General features: G+C 46.9%; 1 protein-coding gene across 1 annotated transcript in view; it reads left to right on the top strand.

The window, feature by feature from the left end:
- LRP1B (LDL receptor related protein 1B) overlaps positions 1–21,141 on the top strand; it is a 1,229,602-nt gene that overhangs the window by 1,112,793 nt on the left and 95,668 nt on the right. Inside the window, exons 73-77 of the mRNA XM_060257450.1 lie at positions 3,695–3,817; positions 4,583–4,720; positions 8,973–9,107; positions 18,014–18,133; positions 20,152–20,393. Of these exons, the coding sequence (XP_060113433.1) occupies positions 3,695–3,817; positions 4,583–4,720; positions 8,973–9,107; positions 18,014–18,133; positions 20,152–20,393 (758 nt within the window). The remainder of the gene's footprint in view (positions 1–3,694; positions 3,818–4,582; positions 4,721–8,972; positions 9,108–18,013; positions 18,134–20,151; positions 20,394–21,141) is intronic.

Here is a 21,141-nt window from a genome sequence, read left to right as displayed (position 1 = left end):
AGTCCTCCGCGCACCAATGCCCCCGGAAATATACGCCAAAACCAATGGAACCTGCAGCGTCAGATGTGACCTGGAGCTCAGCCTCCAGCTTCAGCTCCTCCCGCCAAAAGGACACCCCGTTAAAATCCTCCAGGAAATCCTCCCACACCTCCAAATCCTGTCTCATACCCAGGGTGACCCTAACTCGGTGATGAGGCCTGCGCAAACCGGACATGCCATCACATAAACGCCGCAAAAAGGCACGCCCGGGGGCCACTACCTTACAGGCAAAGTTCAGGTGGCCGACCAGCTGCTGGAGCTCCAATAGCGATAACTTGCGTCGGCCACGGACCGCCCTTAGCAGCTGCCTGAGCTTGTCAATTTTGTCAACCGGCAACCTGGAAACCTGCTGCACAGAATCAAGCTCTATGCCCAAAAAGGTCAATGAAGTAACCGGGCCCTCGGTTTTTTCATGCGCGAGCGGTACTCCCAGCTCGAACGCCAAGTCCAAAAAGGACTGGAGCAGATGGGCACATTGGCCCGACCCCCGGCGGCCTACAAACAAAAAATCATCCAGGTAATGGACCGTAGTGGCGGAACCAGACCGCGCACGCAGGACCCACTCCAGGAAAGAACTAAAACGTTCGAACGCAGAACAAGAGATAGCGCATCCCATAGGGAGGGCGCGATCCATATAAAACTTCCCTTCAAAAACAAAACCGAGGAGCTCAAAATCGTGCGGGTGCACCGGTAACAGGCGAAATGCAGACTTAATGTCGCACTTCGCCATCTCCGCTCCCAAACCACAACTCCGCACGGTCCTGACTGCCTGGTCAAATGAGGTATACCTTACAGTACACAGGGAGTCCGGAATGGCATCATTCACTGACCCACCTCTTGGGTAAGACAAGTGATGGATCAGGCGAAATTCCCCGGGGGCCTTCTTAGGCACCACCCCCAAAGGGGATACCCGTAAATTGGGCACCGGGGGTGAGTCAAAAGGACCTAGGACCCGGCCCTCACTGCACTCCTTCAGGATCTTGTCCCTGACCACCTGTTCCATCCCCCGAATGGACTGTAAGTTCCTAGCCATACACGGTGCCCTAAGGCCCTGAAACGGTATACGAAAACCAAAACTGAACCCATCTAACAAATATGCCCGATCACGAACACGTGGGTAATCGGCCAACAATTTTTTAAGAACCGTCACCTTGATGGGGCTGGGGCCCTTTACCAGCGGCCTGTGCGCTCGAGCCCCCCCCGGCCCGCTTGCCCCCTGTTCGGGGCTTGGTCTTATTGCACGTGGCCAAGGAGTGGGAACCGCCGCACAACGGACATTCGTGCTTATACTTGCACGGCTTCCGGCCGCAACCCCCCTGGGACGAGAAATCCCAACAGACCAGCCGGGGTTGAACCGGCTGCCCCGCCGATGGGCGGGTCCCTGCAGTCGCTGAATGCCTACTAACTAGGTGGCCACTATCAGATCGGTCACCGGCATTGGGCTTAGCCGGGGACATCAGCTGCAACCACAGCTGCTGGTGGATGTGGTCCCAAGGAATACTGGGGTTAAGCGCCGCCCTCATGCGGAACTCCTCGTCATACTGCAACCATGCAGCGCCAGAGAAGTCCGTGTAGGCCTTATAAATAATATCCACATACTGAAACAGCGGCGCCGCCCGCGCGGGTTGCGCGCGGGCGATAACCCCGGCATATATCAGGAACCCGGGCAGCCAATTGGCCCAGTTCCTCTCCACCTTGCGGCGTTTAATCCGCTCCTTATCCTTGTCGTCTAACTCGTCTTTGTCCTTCTTCTCGAGTTCACGGTATAGAAGGCCAAAGACGTCGACATATTCACCACGCAGGATTTTTTCCCGGGTGGACGCCGTCAGATGGTCCCCGAGGGGCATGGACGTGTCGCCAAAAGGGCGGCAGTGAAAGGGCACGGATCCCAGCTGTGCAGGAGGGGAACACCAGCCACCCCACTGCTGTAGCGAAGAGCCCCCAACAGGCGGACCGGTCAACTGCTGACCCCAAGGGAGAAAACCCCCCGAGGGTGGCTGGCCAGGTGAGACCACGGGGGCCGAGGAAGTGCTGTGGGGGACGGACCCAGGCACCCCGCTCCAAGGCAAAATTTGCCCTTGGCCAAACGAGCCACCAACAGCAGCTGCATTAGGCGCAAGCATCTGGCCTGCCAGGCCCCACTGACCAAAATTACTGGGAGGACTGGCCATGCCCATTGGAAACCAAGAACTCCAGGCGCCCCAAGGCCAAGCTCCCGAATAACCCAGAGGGCCGTGCTTACCTTCCGAATCCAAGCCGGCCGGAGCCCCGCCAGGGATGGAACCACCTGTACCGCCTGGACAAGACGGCCCTGGAACGTTACCTTCCTCCGCATCGGAACTGTCATCGTGCGTTTCCTGACCCGGTGCCTCAGAAGGCCCAGGAAGGGCAGCCATCTCCTGTAAAGAAGAAAGCCGAGCCAGAACTTCTTGCTCAAAGGCCCTGGTAGACGTTCGGGCAGCCTTACGCCCCCTAGCAGGGCGGGTAGCCCCAGGGTCCAAACCATGCTGCCTCTCCAAAGCTTCAAGACTGTTAACAATGGCTTGTCTGGTTTGGGCCTCTTCCTCCGCCCCGTGGGGACCGTCAGGGTTGGGCCTCTTCCTACCCCCCTTCAAGGGCTGCTTGCCCTTGGGCTTCCCTTGACCCTTAGGCATGTTAAATGCCTGCCTCAACAGCAAAAGAATTGAACCTGTGACACAAAAAGGGGGGGGGGAGAGGAAGGAACTCTCAACCAGCTCCCAACCCCAAGCCCAGGCCTGGAAGGGCAAACCAGTAAGAAAGGGGATTCAACTGGGGCACTCCGTTGGCAGGCAAGTGCACCCCCTTGAGGCCCAAGAACCACCCCAGGAGTGAAGAAGCAAACAAAAAGGAGGGCCAAGCGGGCTCCAAAAGAAGCGCCTACTGCCTAAAAGTGCCCACAAGGAACAGCTGAGCGGCGGCCGCAAGCCGCACGCGCGAGGAAAAAAGGGGGGGGAGGGAGGACCCTAGCAACAAGCGCGGCTCGCAGCCGCGCCCAACAGAAAACGACACCTGAAGCGGCCGACGCCGCACGTGGCTGAAATCGGCCCCCAACCGAAGCGCCAGCTGATCGGCGGCCGAAAAGCCGCCGACGCGAAGAAAAGGCGGAAGCCGACAAGCGCGGCTCGCAGCCGCGCCAAACCTGAAGCGGCCGCAGCCGCACGCAGCAGACCCGACGCTGGAAAACGGCAGCCTCCCTCGCTCCCGGATCGCCCGACAGACCGGAGGTAAGGCTGCAGGCCCGCGGAGCTCAGCCGACGCGCCGACAAGGGGAGAAAGACGCTCCCACCCAAAACGGCCAGCAGAACTGCGTGGCCTCGGGCGCGGTCGGGCTTATCAAGCCCTTGACGACCACGCCCCCAAAATCCCCGGATGAAAAGGCCGTTGCCTCGCTCCATCCGGGGAGGCAAAATCGGCCCCCGCCCTAAAGCCGGCTAAAGCCGGCGCGGGCGGGAAGGGGCCGGACTTTATAAATCAAGACACAGTGTATGCACTTGTTATAAAATTATATTTAACTATAAGGCCATATCAATTCCTACCATCACTTTTGTCTTTCTGATGAAAGCAAACCTAAAATACATGTCAACATATGATTTTAAAAGAATGTATCCCATATATATATTTTTCCTATTCACAGTAAAATTTCCATGTCCCCCAACAAGACCATATCGGTGCAGAAACAACAGAGTCTGTCTGCGACATGAACAGATCTGTAATGGAATTGATGACTGCGGTGATGACTCAGATGAAGACCGTTGTGGCAAGTGCTTTTATTTTGGATTTTCTTGGCATCAAAGAAAAAGTGTTTTCATTTAATATATGCAAATGTGTGACTTTTACCTTTTGATCTAACCGTGAAGGCAGGCATCATGCGCTGTTCTAGCCACTGGCTGGAGTGTGAAGTTAAGTCCTTGAGAAACGGAACAAGTCATATGAGACCAACTACTGTTAGATAAGTAAATAGAGCAAGTAGCAGGAGAGAGAATCAGGACTGTAAACAGAGACAAGAGTGACTACTTGCTCCAACAGTCAGAGCCAAGCTAAGGTCTTATATTCTGAAACCAGACTGAAATCTAATCCATCCTCCCCAGATGAAGAGCACATCCTTTAAAGGACTTGTGCATGTAGTTGTGCAATGGTATTGATGGAGGAAGGCAGGACCAGACTAGTTTATGGCCTCCCATGTGAATTGAGTGATAAGCCAAGGAGAGAGGACATAGGGAGGCCTACTCTGTGATCTAAGTACCCATCTAGTTTCTGGATGTCTGCCTTCCTAGACTTTTCTCCTCTCGAGAGAAAACAATTAAGTCACCATGGAGTTTCATTCATGGAGTTTCTCCCTCTGGCAATTGCAACAAGCATGCCGGGGCTCCTGAACATAGTGTGCCTCAATAGGATAAAGGAGGAACTTCTGGTGACACTCCCAACCCAGAAGGGAGGATGGTATCCTTAATATCTTAACTATACTTCCTTGTTCCATTAATAAAATATTTTGGGGTGATTGTAAAATTATAACTTTTTGCAGACAAGTCTACATATAAGACAAGGCCTTGTAAAAAGGATGAGTTTGCTTGCGGCAATAAGAAGTGTGTACCTGTGGAACTAGAATGCGATCAGTTTGATGACTGTGGAGATGGTTCAGATGAGCAAGGCTGCAAAACAAGTAAGTTTAAAATGCTATCAGGTTTTTTTTTTATCCCTGTGGAAGAAGAAATATATAACACACACTCCTTTTTCCACACAGAAGGCAGGATCCGGACTTACCCGGGTTGTTGTTTGCAGCATCGCAGGAGGGGCGAAGAGGGAGGGCAGCCATTGCTGCTTCTCTACAGGGGGAGGGGAGGGGGCAGGCCAGGGGCCCAGCGCGGGAAGCTGGGTGCCCATCCAGCCCCTCTCAGACCTATGGGGTGTCTTTGGGGGAGGGCAGAGGGTGGGGGTGCCTGCAGTTATTTAGGTTGCTGAGCTGAGTGTGGGGATCCCAATAAGGGATCTTGGCGTGAGGGGCAGCTGAGGTGCCTAACCCGGGGGCATGTCTGGGGATCACCCTCACTCACAGGTGGCAGGGTAGACCACCTCTGGGCTTCCGCCCTAATGGGATCCAAAACCTGCCACCCCAAGTCTACCAGCTGATCATCGACTGGCAGGAAGTGCAGTCGATTGACAGGATCCTTACCCCATGCTGTGCCAAGGCTTTTTACAGCTGTAACAAATCAAAGTTGTGGCCAATTTTATTCCACTTTTCTGAAAATGCTGTGTTCTGTGTGTTATTTCAATTCAGTTGTGTATATTAAACTAGAATATGTAGTCACAGAGGACCACCTCTGCCCCTCCCTTTGGCGCTGGAGCTGCAATGCACAGACTTCTAGCTTTTTTAAATAATGTGGGCATGAAAAAGCATATTTGAAACTAATATACTGTAGTTTATATATGTGTAGTGATTTAAGTAGTGTCATTTAGACAAGAGGTTTTATTTTATTCTCTTCCCTTTTCTTTTTGATGCAACAATTAAGTTGTTATTGCCAAAGACAGGTGCCTTTGACATACATCTCTGGATCTGAGGCCCATCCTCAAACTGATCAATTCCAGGCTCACTGCCATTTTTACGAATACTTTCCTCATTGCCGTCCCTTCTGCAACTTGTTTCTTTTTTTAAAAAGAGTGACTTCCATCAAGCAATGCTTGTGAACTTTTGTGCACATCTTGTGCTTTGACTTGACATGTTTTCATTCTGTGGGTTATGTCTTCTTCACTTTCTTCATTAGGCAAGAGGCAAGTCAAACAGCACAGAGACATTTTCTCTCTGAAGGTATCAAAATGTGTCCCCCTTTCATGTCTGTCCCACCCAGTCACAAAGAACTGCTTTGTCTTTCAGCCCAGCCCAGAAACTTGAAGGGATTGAATAGGTGTAGTCAGGGGTTGGAAATGATGAGGGAAAAGTTGTTATTAATACGGATTATACTTTTAAAAATCAAAATATTGTTGTTGAAGCTTATTTATATATATTCTTGGATCTTAACAGCGTGAGGCATTTGAATATTTTAGTTACAGTTACAATGTTTCTTCATATAGTTTCCTGTGACTCTTCAGGTTTCCTGGATTATTCTGGGATGCCCTGGGCTCTTCCCGAAGTGCCTGGGTCAGTTTACTATCACTTTGACCCACCTGCAGGCATACGGAATGTGGAAGTTTTCCTCGGAAATGTTTCTCTTTGTTTGACACTTTCTCTGAGATTAAGACCTTTTGTTTTAGGAACACAATTTTCTCTCTTATTAACACTTTCTGGCTTAAAGTTTTCTCTATTGGAAAAAATAAGGCTTTAGTATAAATGTGTTAGGTAAATTAATAGATTCCATATTGAGGTCTGATTCTCTGTGTAAGACATAGCTTCTAATTAGTCCCTGAAGTGTTAGTGCAAGTTTAATGCGTAAACAGGTTGATTCATTACCTTTTGGAATTTCCCCCCAATTTGGGTGGCAGTTACCATGTTGTAATGTACTGAGAACCGAGACGGTTTGAAAGCAACATAGTTTATTCAGTAGCACATTACAAGAGAGAGAACACGCAGGCCGGGTCCCGCTTATATACATTACCCGGAACTGCCCCCTTGTCTGGCCAGTCCAATCCTGGTTAGTCAAACTTCCCGCCACAGATCTTGATGGGCGGGGCATCTGGCAAGCCACATCCGGGGACCCGTAGGTCGCCTTTAGTAGCGATCGCCATGCAGTACACAGCTTATGTTCAAGACATAACACATGTGAAGAAATATATTCCAGAACAGGTGCATCCTATTTTGGTGTGACAACCACACCCTAGTGAAGGTTATCATTCAGCAGTCATCACATTCTGAGTGGGTCGTGCACCTGGACCACAAGTTTGTGCTAACAAACCTGGAGTCTAACATCTGTTTCTCAGCATGCTACATTGCAGGAACCAGTAACAACCTCACAAATGCATTGTCTCAATTTCAGTACAAGTAGTTTTCATGCTGGCTTCAGGGGCAAACAAATACCCAGACCACCACTTGGAAGAATGGTGGACACTTAGAAATGACTGAACACTCAGGGAGTTTTGAGGTCCACTGCTGCCTCAACTTGTCAGTCTTATTGTCATGCACCTTCTGAGTTTTTATCCCTTTCCATTTCCTTAGGTCACATTGGGCTTTGGTTTGCCTCAGAGGTACTGGGCTTGTGGTACTTGGGGCATTGGAGGGAGCATGGCCTGTCCATCCAGACCATGGGAATTCACTTAGCAGCCAGATCCTTTTTCACCAAGGCTTTCGGTTTACCTGACTCGTGCAACTCCTTTCTGCCTTGGTAGGCTATGGAGGGTGGATAAGGGCTTTGCTCCCTGAACTGGATCATGAGCCAATCACAACTCACATTTTGACTGGGTTGATACAGCAGCTCCCACAGATCTTTTGGTCCATCTTCAAGGCCCCCTTTTTGGGCAGCCCTTAAGTTAGTCTTTTCATAGCAGCAAGCTACTTGCAATGTCATGCCTGAACAGTTCTACCTGAGCCCACTCTCACTGGTATATCATCATCCTTGGCAACGAGCTGTATGCGCACCTCTGGTGGTCTAAGAATGATCAGTTGCGGCATGGCTTAAATATTTGCCTGCATTCTGCACCATCCCGTCAGCCCTGCCCTGTCTGCTTTTTTGTTTGTGGGGGTTGAAGGAGACAAACATTAGTGACCTAACTGATCTGAAGGGCAGATGTTGGGCCTGTATGCTGCAAACCACCATTGGCCTAGAGTACATTCTAAGAAACCCAGTTATGAGACCACCATGACAACCTTGATGCATAAAGAATGCATGCCAAAGTCTGAGGGAGACATGATGCCTGCTTGCAAGACGCTCACAAACTAGAACCTTGAGAGGCGGAACCCGTCAACATGCATGAAGAGGCTACCCACCCCCTACAGGGCAGAAAGGGTGCATCTCTCTGAGTGAGGCACAGATATTTGGCTGCAAGGGATATGGGATGGGTTGCTTTTCTGGTTACAGGTGTAGGAACATCGGCAGGAGCTGGGAGAAACACTCCCCTTCCAGTTCTTGTGCATGGGATGGATCCTTTTGGGCATGGGATGGATCCTTTTGGTTAGGGACACAGTGTTTGGGGTAGAGCAAATTTCAGTGGCATGCCTAGCTCAGGGGCTGTTGGCAGGGATCTCACCACCAGGTGGCAAGGGAACCATGCAGCAGCCAGCACCCATGCAGCTCCCTAGGTTTGCCATTTCTTGGTGGCACCCCAGTAAGTGGGCTGGGAATACAGGGGTTCATCTGGCAGCAGGCAGGTTGTCTGAGTTAGGATCTGTCCTTATGCTGCGCCAACACTCCTACAGTATAATCAGTAAAAAGCTATGATTACTTTATTCTCTAAATCAAGGTTGTATGTGTCAATTCCTCACCTGCAAACTTGCTATGCCACTGGGGCCCACAAATACAACCTTTGTCTACACTTTTCTAGGCTTCTTTGCAAGCTACAACAAACAGGGCTAGCTTGTTTAAAAAACAAAAATTCAAACTAGACTGCTCTTGATATGGAAGGAGAGAGGTTGGCCATAATTATTCAGTAAATGAAACTGCTATATACCAAGTTAAGACTATCAGTCAGTCTAGCTCAGCATCATCTTCTGTAGCTGGCGACTGTACTCTAGAAGTCTCAGACAAAGTGAGTTCATCTCCAGTACCAGTGTCATGGGGTCTTTTAACTGGAGTTTCCAAGGAGTAAATTTTATACCTTCTGTATGTACAGCACATACTCTACAAGAAAATGTCCTTAGGTTCTGAACAAAATTGGCTACCCACATGAATTTAGAATCTGAAGTTTCTCATGTATGGACTCAATGTATACAAATATTTTGAAAGGAACCCCTGTCATTTGATTTTATGTACCTTTGTATTTCTTTTCAGGCCTTACTGAATATAGTTGTGAAAATAATGTGAATCCCTGTGGTGACGATGCATATTGTAATAAAACCAAAACATCTCTTTTCTGTCAATGTAAGCCTGGATTTCAAAGGAACAAGAGAAACTGGCAGTGTGAAGGTATTTTCTTAGCAACAGTATTGAAATCCTTGTAGCTAAAAATCCTTCATAAAAAAGACTAAGCGAGCAATCCAAAACAGGTCTACGGATTCTTACTCAAGTCTGTTCTGTGGGACTTACTCCCGGAAAAATGTTCTTAGGATTATATTGAAAATAAATTAAATGTCAGAAAAGCACCTTTACTAACAACTATGTGGCTATAGAGCACCATTTTACTTCAGGATAGCAGAAATCAACTAAAAACTTAGCTATACTAGAAAGCAATTCATCGTGCGACAGAAAGCTGCAAATCCATTGGAACATCATTATTTTTGTTATGAAACATGATTACCTTTGTTATGTCCTGTTTCACCTAAGCATTTTTAAAAAATTAATATCATAGAGATGAACATAATATTTTATTGCATTTTGACATTGGCTTAGCAGCAGTTTAGTAAAGCAATTGTTTTCTGTTTGGTTGTTTATAGCAGGGGGTCCCCAACGTGGTTCCCTATCCACCAGCAGCTTTCTTGGTGCCTGCCCAGTATTTTTAGAGAATGTGCAAGGCCAGTTGGAGCTTGTGCCCAGAGAGCTTCTGATTGGTTGTGAACATTAAGCAGAGCTTCTGCCTTAAATGTTGAATGTTGAGTTACTATGAGTGTTATGCATAATCTCACTCTGTGGAAGCCATTTTGTGGAAGTCAATTTGTCATTGCACTCATGAACTTGTGTCAAAATTTGAAAGGTGCCTGCAGGATCAAAAACTTTAGGGACTCCTGGATTATTTAGGGACTCTGCTTTTTATTGGACTGTGACACATTTCTTTTATTGGCACTATGTTTTCAGGTTATGAGCATAACTAGTAATTCATAGAGTTCCATGGATATATTGCCTATAATATGAAAGGACACTGAGTCCCCATCAATGTTCCCTCTAAGCTGCAGTCTTGTGAGCAAAAATTCTTCTTTGTGAACTCCTGGCATTAAAGTTGTGAGCTGTTGCATCAATGAGTGTGCTCTGGGGTCATCCTTCCTGAGCTAAGACAAAAATGGGTGAGCTGGAGGCTAAAAATCTGTGAGCTAGCTCACGCGAAGTCAGCTTAGAAGGAACATTGGTCCCCATTATTAAGATTTCACAAGGAGACATACCTCCTTGAATGTTCCACATGTTTGTGCGTGTCTGTTTTGTCTCTGCTTGCTGTTTGCCTGCTGTTCTTTAATCACTTTGCTAGTGTAGGCAAGTGAGGTGCCATTGAAAAAATACCTGATAACAGAACTTAGTACACCTGCAATGCAACACCTGAGCATACCTGCAACGTTTCATGTGAGAAGAGTGTCTACTAGAATTGCATAAAGAGAAGGTCATGCTAGGACACCGGTGCCCAGCCTGATTTGTAATCAAATATTAGAGCAGGGACTAAATTTTAAATACCTTTTAAAATGTCTTTGTCACCCCACATGACTCCAAATCCTGCATGGGGAAAGAAAGGGATTCATGCTTGCCCCCCCCCCCCCCAGTTGGAATAAAGAGGCTGACACAGTATGTTGGATAAACTGGGCTGCTTTATTAAAGATAACTTAATCAACTAGAACGACAAAGGGTAGAGGCCTAACAGGACAAACCCTGGGGTCAACCGCAGGACCATGCCTTGTCCTTAGAGGGCGAGCCACCCTGCCCCAGCACAAGCCCAATATTCTGGCTGGTGCTGAGCAGTCAAGCCCAAACTCCACCTCCACCTAGGCCAGCATCAATCCCTCTGGAAAGATCTACCTCGGTGAGGCTTTGCCGTGATCTGTACTCCTAGCACTGAGCCGTACAGCCCATCTGCAGTTCATACAGACCACCTGCACCTCCTGGTGCAGGGCCATAGGTGCTCCCCTGAACAAACACTGTAGCCCATACCTCATCCTGCCACCGCCACCGCCAATGTCAAGCCTCTGCTTAGGCATTAGCGCCCACCGGTTGGCCCAGAGCCGACTGCAACCCCTGCCTAATCTCTTCCAAAAAGGCCCGGTTACCAAACTCAGATAAATGCACCCCATCTGGCCTATACAAGTTGGCATTCTCAACTCGAATAGCCGAATGGGGCAGAAACATCCCTAAGCCCCCCTCCATAACCTTCTGCAAGGCCCAATTGGCCTGGCGCCTGGCGCATTCTATCCTTGCAGGGGATAAAGCATACCACCAAACTCTGCACGGCAGAATTGCCGACCACACCAAAAGAACTCCTGGCCATCTTTACTTAATGGCCCGCAAATCCTCCTTTGCCTGCAATGAAAGGGCCTTTCCTTTCATAAATCCAAGGTCATTATCACCAAGGTGTATAACCAGGATGTGCGGAGGAGGCACCCGCCTCCCCTGGAACAAAAGTGGCATGATCCCCAGCCAACGCAGGCCATGGTGACCCAGCCACTCCACCGTTGCCTACTCACTGAGCCCCAGCTGGGTGCCAACTGGCGATCTCCTGGCCTGGTGGGCAGCCCAGAAAATCATACTGTGCCTGCAGATGAGGATTCAAAGCCTCTCCCTATGAGCCACAACATCTGAAAAACAGAAAAGAGCCACAACCGAGAAAACACATGCCAACAGGCAACCTAAATGCAACATTCCCTCCGCCCCATGGCCTTACTGAAATACCAGCGGATGCACATACGACTTGTAGGCAGCCAACCGCCAACGGCCCATCCGATGTATGGGTGTATCCCATAACTGGGGCGGTGGATGCGGCACCAATTCGGAACGAATGTGTGGCGATTTAACCCCCCCCCCAACCCCAACTTTGCCAGTGCCTTACCGGTCACCGCCCAAAATTAATATTTTGTTAGGGGAGTCACCCACTATGGGACCATCGCCGTCTCCCCTGAGCAGTATATACCACTTCAGTGCAGTGACGGGGCACAGCTCTGGCGATCCACACCGACCAATTGTAATGACTGTGCCTCTCTGATGCTGGTCCATCTTGGAACACCTTACTGTCAACTGAGCTTGCCCCCCTACAAATTTGACGTCCTTGGTGCGAAGTGCCCTGTCAGACGTATCCTTTTTCGACTGCACTATCAACTCACTAATCCGCAGTGCGCTGAAAAAGGCCACCAAAGAGGCAGCATGAAAAAGTGTGGCCTCAAAGGAAGATGAACATACATCAGGCCAAACCCTGAAAAGTCCCTTCAACACTGAAGGAAATATGGGCATCCACCCACGGTGCCCGTTCCCTTGCCCAACCTTCCAGCATCTTCCTGACTCTAAAGTCACCGGTGCCCTCCACAAGGCCCTGCGATTTACTTATAAATGAAAGGGCAGCCAATTGTCCATGAATAGACTTAAGCCCCAACCCTCTGCCCTTCTGATGAATGCAGAATTGCAATATGTGCACCACCGGGACCGGCCAACTGTCCGGAAGCCCAGCCTCACTCCTAAAAACCTGAAATTGTGCAACTGCCTGATCATAAGCTTTCCGCGTGCTTGGTGCTAAAGCTAGTCGAATTGCCCTACCGGGTTCAGCTTCCCAAGCTTCCCAGTGGCATTCACGCTGGCTGCAGATCCGCTTCTGGAGCAAGCTGGCAAAAACGCTCGATCTGTTGACGAGATAGAGCGTCCGCCACCCCATTGCACACACCCGGAACATGCTTTGCCAGGAATAAAATGTTCAACTGGAGGCATCACAACGTGAATGCCCACACCAAGTTCATAACTACTGTGGACTTGAATGACAAGGAGTTGATAACATGTACAACAGCCATGTTATCACACCAGAAATGGACGGTATGGTTGGTCAGCTGCTCTCCCTAGATCCAAACCGCCACTACAATGGGAAAGAACTCCAAAAAGGTGAGGTCACGACATAGACCACTGGCCCCCCATGCAGCAGGCCACTGCTCAGCACACCAGTGGCCCCGGAAATATACTCCGAAACCAGTGGCGTCCGCTGCATCAGAGGAAATTTGGAGCTCAGCTTCTATCCTTAAATTCTCCTGCCAAAATGAAATTCCATTAAAGGATTTCAAAAATTCCTCTCACACCTCCAGGTCTCTTCTCATACCTGTGGTCAACCGAACTCTGTGATGAAGAAGCTGCAGGGGCCCCATGGCGTCACATAGCCGCCTCAAGAAGGCCCTCCTTGATGCAACAACCTTGTATGCAAAGTTGAGATGCCCCACCAACTGTTGTAGCTCCAAAAGCGACACCTTGCGCTGCCCTTTGAGAGAAGCTAAATGATCCCTCAGCCCCTGCACTTTATCCACAGGCAGCCGTGAAGCTTGCCGCGTAGTGTCCAGCTCGATGCCTAAAAAGGTAAGCACCGAGCTGGGCCCCTCTGTTTTTTCATGGGCCAAAGGAACCTCGAGCTCTCTCACCAGGTCCTCAAATAACTGTAGTAACCTGGCGCATTGCCCAGACCCCACAGGGCCCACGAAAAGATAGTCATCTAGGTAATGAACTGTAGTGTTGAACCCTGACTTGGTCCAAAGTGCCCATAACACAAAGGAACTAAACCGCTCAAAAGCGGCACAGGACACTGAGCATTCCATGGGTAGGGCCCTATCCATGTAGTATTTTCCTTCAAAGGTGAAGCCCAGAAGATCAAAATCTTCGCCTCTCCCTACGAGCAACAAGCGAAATGCTGACTTAATGTTGCATTGTGCCATTTCAGCCCCCACACCACAACCCCTCACTACTTTGACCGCTTGGTCAAAGGAAGTATACCTGACCGAACAGAGAACGTCCGGAATGGAATCGTTCACTGAACCGCTCTTGGGGTATGACAAGTGATGTATCAAACAGTATTCCCAGGGCGCCTTTTTAGGTACCACCCCTAAGGGAGACACTCTTAAATTAGGCACTGGCAGATCGTCAAAAGGGGCCAAGGACCCTCTCCTCCTTACACTCCTTCGCTATTTTTGCCCTGACCACGTGTTCCATCCCAACAACTGAATGAAAGTTAGCGGCTATACCAGGGATTCTGGGTCCCTGATACGGGATCCTAAATCCAAAACTAAAACCCCTCCAGTAAATAAGCCCTATCAGCCACCAAGGGGTAATTACCCAACAACTGCCTAAGTACCTTCAGATGTATGGGGCTGAGTCCCTTTTCCAGGCGGTTGCTGATTGCTCCCACCAACAGGGTGCTTGGCATTACTCCTGGTTTTTTGACCTACTGCAGGCTGAAAAGGCTTGCGACCCCCCACATAGCGAACACTCATGTTTAAATTTACAGGCTTTTCTAGCACACACGCCCTTAGAGGTAAATTCCCAGCATAGCAGCCGGGGTTGAACCGACTGGCCCGCCGTACTGTGGGCACCTACAGTATTCTGCTGCCTGTGGACCAAATGCCCACTATCCGCCCTATCACCTGTGTTGGGCTTCGCCGGGGACATCAACTGCAGCCAGAGCTGCTGATTAATTTGAGCCCAGGGCAGACCGGGGTTGACCACAGCCCTCATTTGGAAGGCCTCGTCATAGTGCAACCACACAGCCCCCACGAAGTCCATATATGCACAGTGCACTATGTCACAATATTGAAAAAGGGCTGCGACCCATAAAGGCTGCGCCCTTGCTATCACCCCTGCATAAATCAGGAAACCTGGCAGCCAATTGGACCAAGTCCTGTCCACCTTTCTACATTTCAGCTTCTCCTTTTCCTTATCATCTAGCTCCTCCTTGTCCTTTTTTTCTAATTCTCTAAAGAGGAGACTGAATACTTCCACATATTCGCCCCACAATATTTTCTCCCGGGTGGCCACTGCCAAGTGATCACCCAGAGGCAATGCGGTGTCACCGCAGGGCAGGACTTGAAATGGTAAAGACCCATAAGGATTCGGGGGATAATGCCACATACCCCACTGATGACCTGGCCATGCCCCCTGTTGCAGCAACTGCTGCTGCCCGCCCCACGGCAGCACACCCAGCGCTGACTGTGAAGCAGAGGCACCCGGCAACGATGGTGTAGCCGCTAACTGCAAAGGGGGCTTTGAGGCAGGATCAACTATGTTGGGGCTCTGAATCGGTGCGCAAGGTGAGCTCCAAGCCCAAGAAGGCCCCGCATGACTGTATTGCCCAAAAGGGGGCAGCTGCTCCGGCAGTGAAACCGCCATATCCGGTGTATTGTGGAGAACCGATGGCTGAGGGGGGCGCCACAGCCAAGTCAGAACCTGGTGTTGCAATGGGGACTTACCCGCTAACCCTGAGGGGGTAACCGCAATGGCCGGGGTTGTCTCCACCACTGTCCCTACTGCGCCAGAGTCCACGGGCTCCCCACCGGGGGCCTCTCTTGTATCCACTTCTGCCTCATGATCCTATTCCTGCTGCATATCTGAGCCAACAGCACCGCCCTGTAATGCAGAAAGGCGAGCCAAAACCTCCTTTTCAAACGTTAACCTAGACCACCGGCCTGTTGCCCTACGGCGCCCCTCCCATGTGGGAGCCCCTACAGTACCCCTCTGTTGTTCCAGAATGCCCAGCTGGCTAATGATGGCCTGCTGTAACTGGGCCTCCTTGCCCAAGTCAGCAGGTGGCCTGGATTGCTGCACCCTCTTTTTCACGGGCTGCTTACCCTTAGAAGGGCCCTGACCCTTCTTGGGAGCAATAACTGCCACTATTAACCCCCCTTCAAAACAACCACACTACGGGTAACTTAGCTTTTGCCGGTTGTCACTCCACCCACAGGCAACAAAGGGTCTATAAGTGAATGATACGTGTGTTGGGGGGGGGGGGTGGAGCATTAGCAACAATCTAGTTCAAACTCCCACCACCTGATTAACCAACAAAGGGGGGTGCGGGGTGTGAGTGCTCACTCTGGCACACACAAAACAGGGGGGGTATGGATAGACCACTGGCCTGGCTCCCACGCCCTGCGAGCCCCCTTTCCCCCTTTTGAGCATCACCCCTTCGCTGCTGGCAAACACCCAATAATGAAAAAGGAACCCCAGCGCTCAACGCCGCCATTTGCATGCAGGAGTGAAATGTGCCTTGCAAGTGTCCTGGCTGCTGCCCCTCGCACGCGCCGCCACACCTGGCTGAGCTGTACGATCCCAGAGCTCTGATGATGCTCTCAGTCCGAGAGTCGAAAAACAAGTGCGATGTGTTGGGCAGGGCAGGGGTCTTTATAGCCCCTACACCACGCCCAACTCACCTTCTCAGATGCCGTAGGAGACGGGGCTAGCCTTCCCTCCTTCCAGGAGGGCAACAGCAGCCCCCAGCCTCTAGCCGGCGATGCCAGCTGGGAAAGGGCCGACCTTCTTTCCTGTACCATTTTTTCCAGCAGAATTGGCCACTTAGGATGCTGCTTTCCCCTTCCTCTTGCTACACTCATCTATTCCTAGGGAAAATGGAGAAGAAGGTAGCATGAAGCCCCTTCTTTCCCTTTCCAGCTTTTGAGGGCATGTGGGGCAACAAAGATATTTTAAAAAGTTTTTAAAGGCTAGTCCCCACTCTAACATTTGACTGTGAGTCAGGTCACACCCATCTCTTGACTTGCCAAATGTAACATGTATTTTGGCCCAAGCTTTGCTGCTTTCACCCCAGATTTATAAGCATGCATACCAACCAACACATTTTGCATTAAAGTAAAGGATAAATACAATTCAGTAACTAAATAGGACTTGGGGGACCAGGAATTCCAGGACAAACTCTCCTAAGCAGGGTTTATTTCCTTACATATTGTCACTGCTTGATGGACCTTGTTAACATTGCCATTAGAATTGGCTAAAGCTGAATAGATCTGAAAGGCAGAGGCTTGAGGTAGGAATGCAGGCGCAGACAGAGGCAAATATTCTAGGGTGAAGAGACAAGAAGAAAGCTGGATGTGACTGCAGATATACGTATTTTTCGCTCCATAAGACGCACCTGAGCATAAGACGCACCTAGTTTTTAGAGCTGTTTGTGTGAATTTAGAGGCATTTGTGTGAATTTTTTGCAGTATTCGCTCCTTAAGACGCACACACTTTTCCCTCCACATTTTTTTGGGGAAAAAGTGAGTCTTATGGTGCAAAAAATACGGTACTTATTGCTGTTTGTCCCAGTCCAGCTGCTTCTAGGATGCCAACACTGATCTCCAACATAGCCCTCCTCAAAACAGAACAACTCATGGAGGACCTCATGCTGTCAGTAGATCAAAGCCTGTGAGGATGCTAGGGTTTCTAGCTGCAGTTAGACCTGGTGTGCATTTCTAGCACAGGAGAATATTTTTCTAGCTTTGTCTAAATTATGAGTCTTCTTACATCATATAGATAGTGGGTGAAGTTTTTTGGTGGTTATAGGTATTCTTTAAAGTTTTAAACCCAGCCTAGCTTTGGATTTATGTGCGTTGTATTATAAATGTCTCAGCTCATCTGAAAATTATGGGCTAAGCTGTTTTATAGAACATTTGATATTGATGAAGAAAGGGTGGAAAGTGGGTGGAGTGGAAAATAACCAGACAGAAGATCATGCATCATATACATTAAATCCACTCAATTTCAGCACAGATAATTTTAGGAACTTCTGAAGGCGAATTATTTATAACCATTTATACCTTGTTGTCAAACTTTCTACCCATTTACATGAAGAATGTATATGTTGGCATGAAAGGACTACTTGTAGGCTGGATCTATGGCCATCCGCACTGCAGGGACTTGCAGATAGTTGTGTTTATGCTCTCCCTTTCATTAGCAAATCAGTGTTTCAGAGGAATGTGTTAAAGCCCAAACCTGAGCATTATTTTTATTTAAATGAGTATACACTTTGAGTTGAATTCCCATGACAAATTTCTGTGGGCTGTAGTTTGGAGAAGGTAGGAAAGTTGTGCTCCAAGCACAGAAATCCTTTCTGTTTGCAAAGATTTCCACAGGATGCTTTACTGTTCAGGATGGTTTGGGTACAAGAAGGGAGATTCCCAGTTGCCATGATATTTTTAATAGTGAAGTGAATTGGGCTATTTTATTTTATTTTATAGATATCAATGAATGTGTGATATTTGGTATATGCTCCCAAATCTGTACCAATATAAAAGGATCATACAAATGTACATGTGAAAAAAACTATAAAGAAAGGAATAATAGCTGCATTGCAAAAGGTAAGCCCAGAAAAAATAATCGTTTATACCACAGGATCTACTGAGCGTGATCCCACCCCTAATGAAAGCATAATTCTCATATGCAGCAAAATTCTCAGACTAAATTAGCTGATTATACACTGCATCATACAATTTTGTGTTGGTGTGTGTAATGCTTAAAAAACACGGATGAAGAAAACTTTCTCAGGACCGTATTTGAGACAGGTAGCATTGAGAAGTAGCCATTGATTTACAAAATGGTCACAGGTGTGTCATATAATCTGCAGTCCCCAAATCCTATTTCTTGATGCTGTGGTAATTTTTTAAAAAAGATTTTATGTGATATCACTGTTGTGCGTTTCAAATTATGTTAATGCAAAGTACATTCTGGCATTGATACACCAAGATATAATTTTGAAATACAATATAAAAAAGAGTATATTCTTCATCCTTAACTTTGATAAAAAGAAATTATTTTACTGACTTCTATTTGTCAGGAAAGTCTTTCTTTACCCGTACCTAAACTATACAAACATGTTTAGAAAAATCTCTAGGAATCTTTTCAAGTCTTTTGAAATTCTTGCTTTGAAATGCTTTAAAGTGTCATCCAGGTATGGACTGGGAATTGAAAATGGCCCTGGAACAAGCTTTATGGTGCTACAAGCCAGGGCTGCAGGGGCTACTCAGCCCAGTAGTTCCAACAATGGGATTTTTAGCTCATCCATTGCTTCCTCTTTAAAATTGATACAGTACAGTACTGAATGGGTGAGCTGACTTTCACACATGATAAATCCACTTCAGCAGCCATTTGCAAGTGGATTTTGCCATTTCACGCAATAAAATCCAGGTGCAAAGTGCATTGAAAGTGGGCTGAAGGTGCATTATGTAGTGTGTGTGTGACAATGCCATGTGACAGATTACCATTGCCAGTTATCTGAGCCAAGAGGCCCCTGAGTTGCTGGCAGTGTTGCTCCATATTGGCTGTATATAGCTGATCGCTACTGGCTCTCTGGGTTAGTGGTACACTGGGAAATTTTCCTGCAAGTTAAATGGCCAGTCCACTCCTGGCCTTATGTAAGAAGAAACTTCCAAATTTGTTTTTCTTTTTTCAAAAACTCTTGAACGATTATTTTAGGTTCAGAGTTGCTCTTACACTCATGTTAAAGCACTGCATAAAAAAAATAAAGCTGAATCAAAAGATGTTGTTCTGCTTGCACAAGATGTTGTGCAACCTCTTGAGAAAGTGGAAACATAATTACTGCTACAGAACATACACATGACAGTACTGCTTGGTCTGTGCTAGCCCAAGCATTTCCAGGAAAAAACATTAGCAGCTATGGTCCTTCCTTCATGGGTCTTTGAATCTATCTAATGATTCTAATCCATACACTTAAACATCAGTTATTATATTGCAGAGAATTAGTATATATTACTGAAATGTCAATGCAGTTGTCATAAATCATGAGCTGATATTCAAAATCCCTTGCTAAAAGCTGATAGAATTTTAATAATGTCTGCTCATATCAAGAAGACATTGCTTTTGTGGTAAATTTTGGATGTGATGTATTACCTAAATGCTATATTCATTCTTAATTCTAATAATGCTGCATAGGGAATGATCATTTTAAAAAGAGAACATACATTTATCAATTTAAGTTTTTTTATTGCATTGACCGCCTTGCAAGTAATGAGGTTTAAAAATGTGGCTGTTCAAAAGCGTAATATATTCCTTATTCATCTTCATATGGGACACATGTATTAGACCAAATCAATAGTAAATAAGGTTTTTTTAAAGTCGGGCTATTAATTTGCAGGATTTTATTTCATATTATGTTCAACTGGGGAATTTTCTTGACAGCCTCACTGACTTAAGTTAAAGCCCCCAAGACTAAATTGTGTGGAGGGGATGGGGCAGGTGCAACATCTGTTTACAGAAATAAATTCTCCAAATAAGTATGAACATTTAAAATACATAAAACATTGATTATTAAGTAGCTGAAATTTATTTTATTTTTGTATTTCATTACAATAATCTCCAGGCTCTGAAGATCAAGTTCTCTACATTGCTAATGACACTGATATCCTGGGTTTTATATATCCATTCAACTACAGTGATGTTCATCAACAGATTACACATATTGAACATAATTCAAGAATAACTGGAATGGATCTATATTATCAAGGAGAAATGATTATTTGGAGTACTCAGTTTAATCCTGGAGGAATTTTCTATAAAAAATTTCATCAGGGAGAAAGAAAACAAAGCAGTAGTGGCGTGATAGTAAGTAAACTGGAAGTGTTTTTTGTTTAGCTTGGTTATTGTGTATAACAAGTTTAGCATATACAATCAAAATTAAATTCAAATGTATGTGCTGGTTAATTTAGAATACTGTAGTCTGGTAATAAACAAAGCAAGTGCTATCAATGTCATTCTCAAGTGCTCTATGAACATAGTTCCAATTTTTAACTAACTATTATATACAAAAGTATTCTGATGTATCTCTTAGGTTTTAGATATTATTTATATGTAACATAAATTTCTAAATTAAGATACACTACATTAAAATATTCAGTAACATGCATATAAATATATTTTTATTTTGTCTACTTACATGTATACGCATATATTTTGCTTATCTGCATTTGTATTTACAAATATGACTTTAAAAAGTTCAAGTACACTTTTATGAAATTATTAGCAAATTGGTATCCACAAATTGGTATCCACTAGCAAATTGGTATCCATTACAAGCTCTGTGAGCCAAGCTTGTAAACCAAACATTTAAATTCCAGTTGAAACCAATTCTGAGATGATTCTCTCTGTTTTGTTATAGCCAATGTTATATTATAGCCAATATTATCTCCCTTTTTTTTCATTGAATAACCTCATATCTCTATTGGATCGATAGCTATCCAGACAGACAGTCCTAATCTATAAACAGTATCTGTCCAAAAAAACCTAATAAGCATCTACTTGAAGTTCTCCTGCCAGCCAGCTGCAGAACCGAGTCCTATTTCCTCCTGTTTAG

The sequence above is a fragment of the Heteronotia binoei genome, chromosome 16 (genome assembly GCF_032191835.1).
Source record: "Heteronotia binoei isolate CCM8104 ecotype False Entrance Well chromosome 16, APGP_CSIRO_Hbin_v1, whole genome shotgun sequence".
In the NCBI taxonomy this organism is placed as follows: Eukaryota; Metazoa; Chordata; class Lepidosauria; order Squamata; family Gekkonidae; genus Heteronotia; species Heteronotia binoei.
Note: the sequence above shows the minus strand (reverse complement) of the source record. Positions and strands in the feature narration are given on the sequence as shown.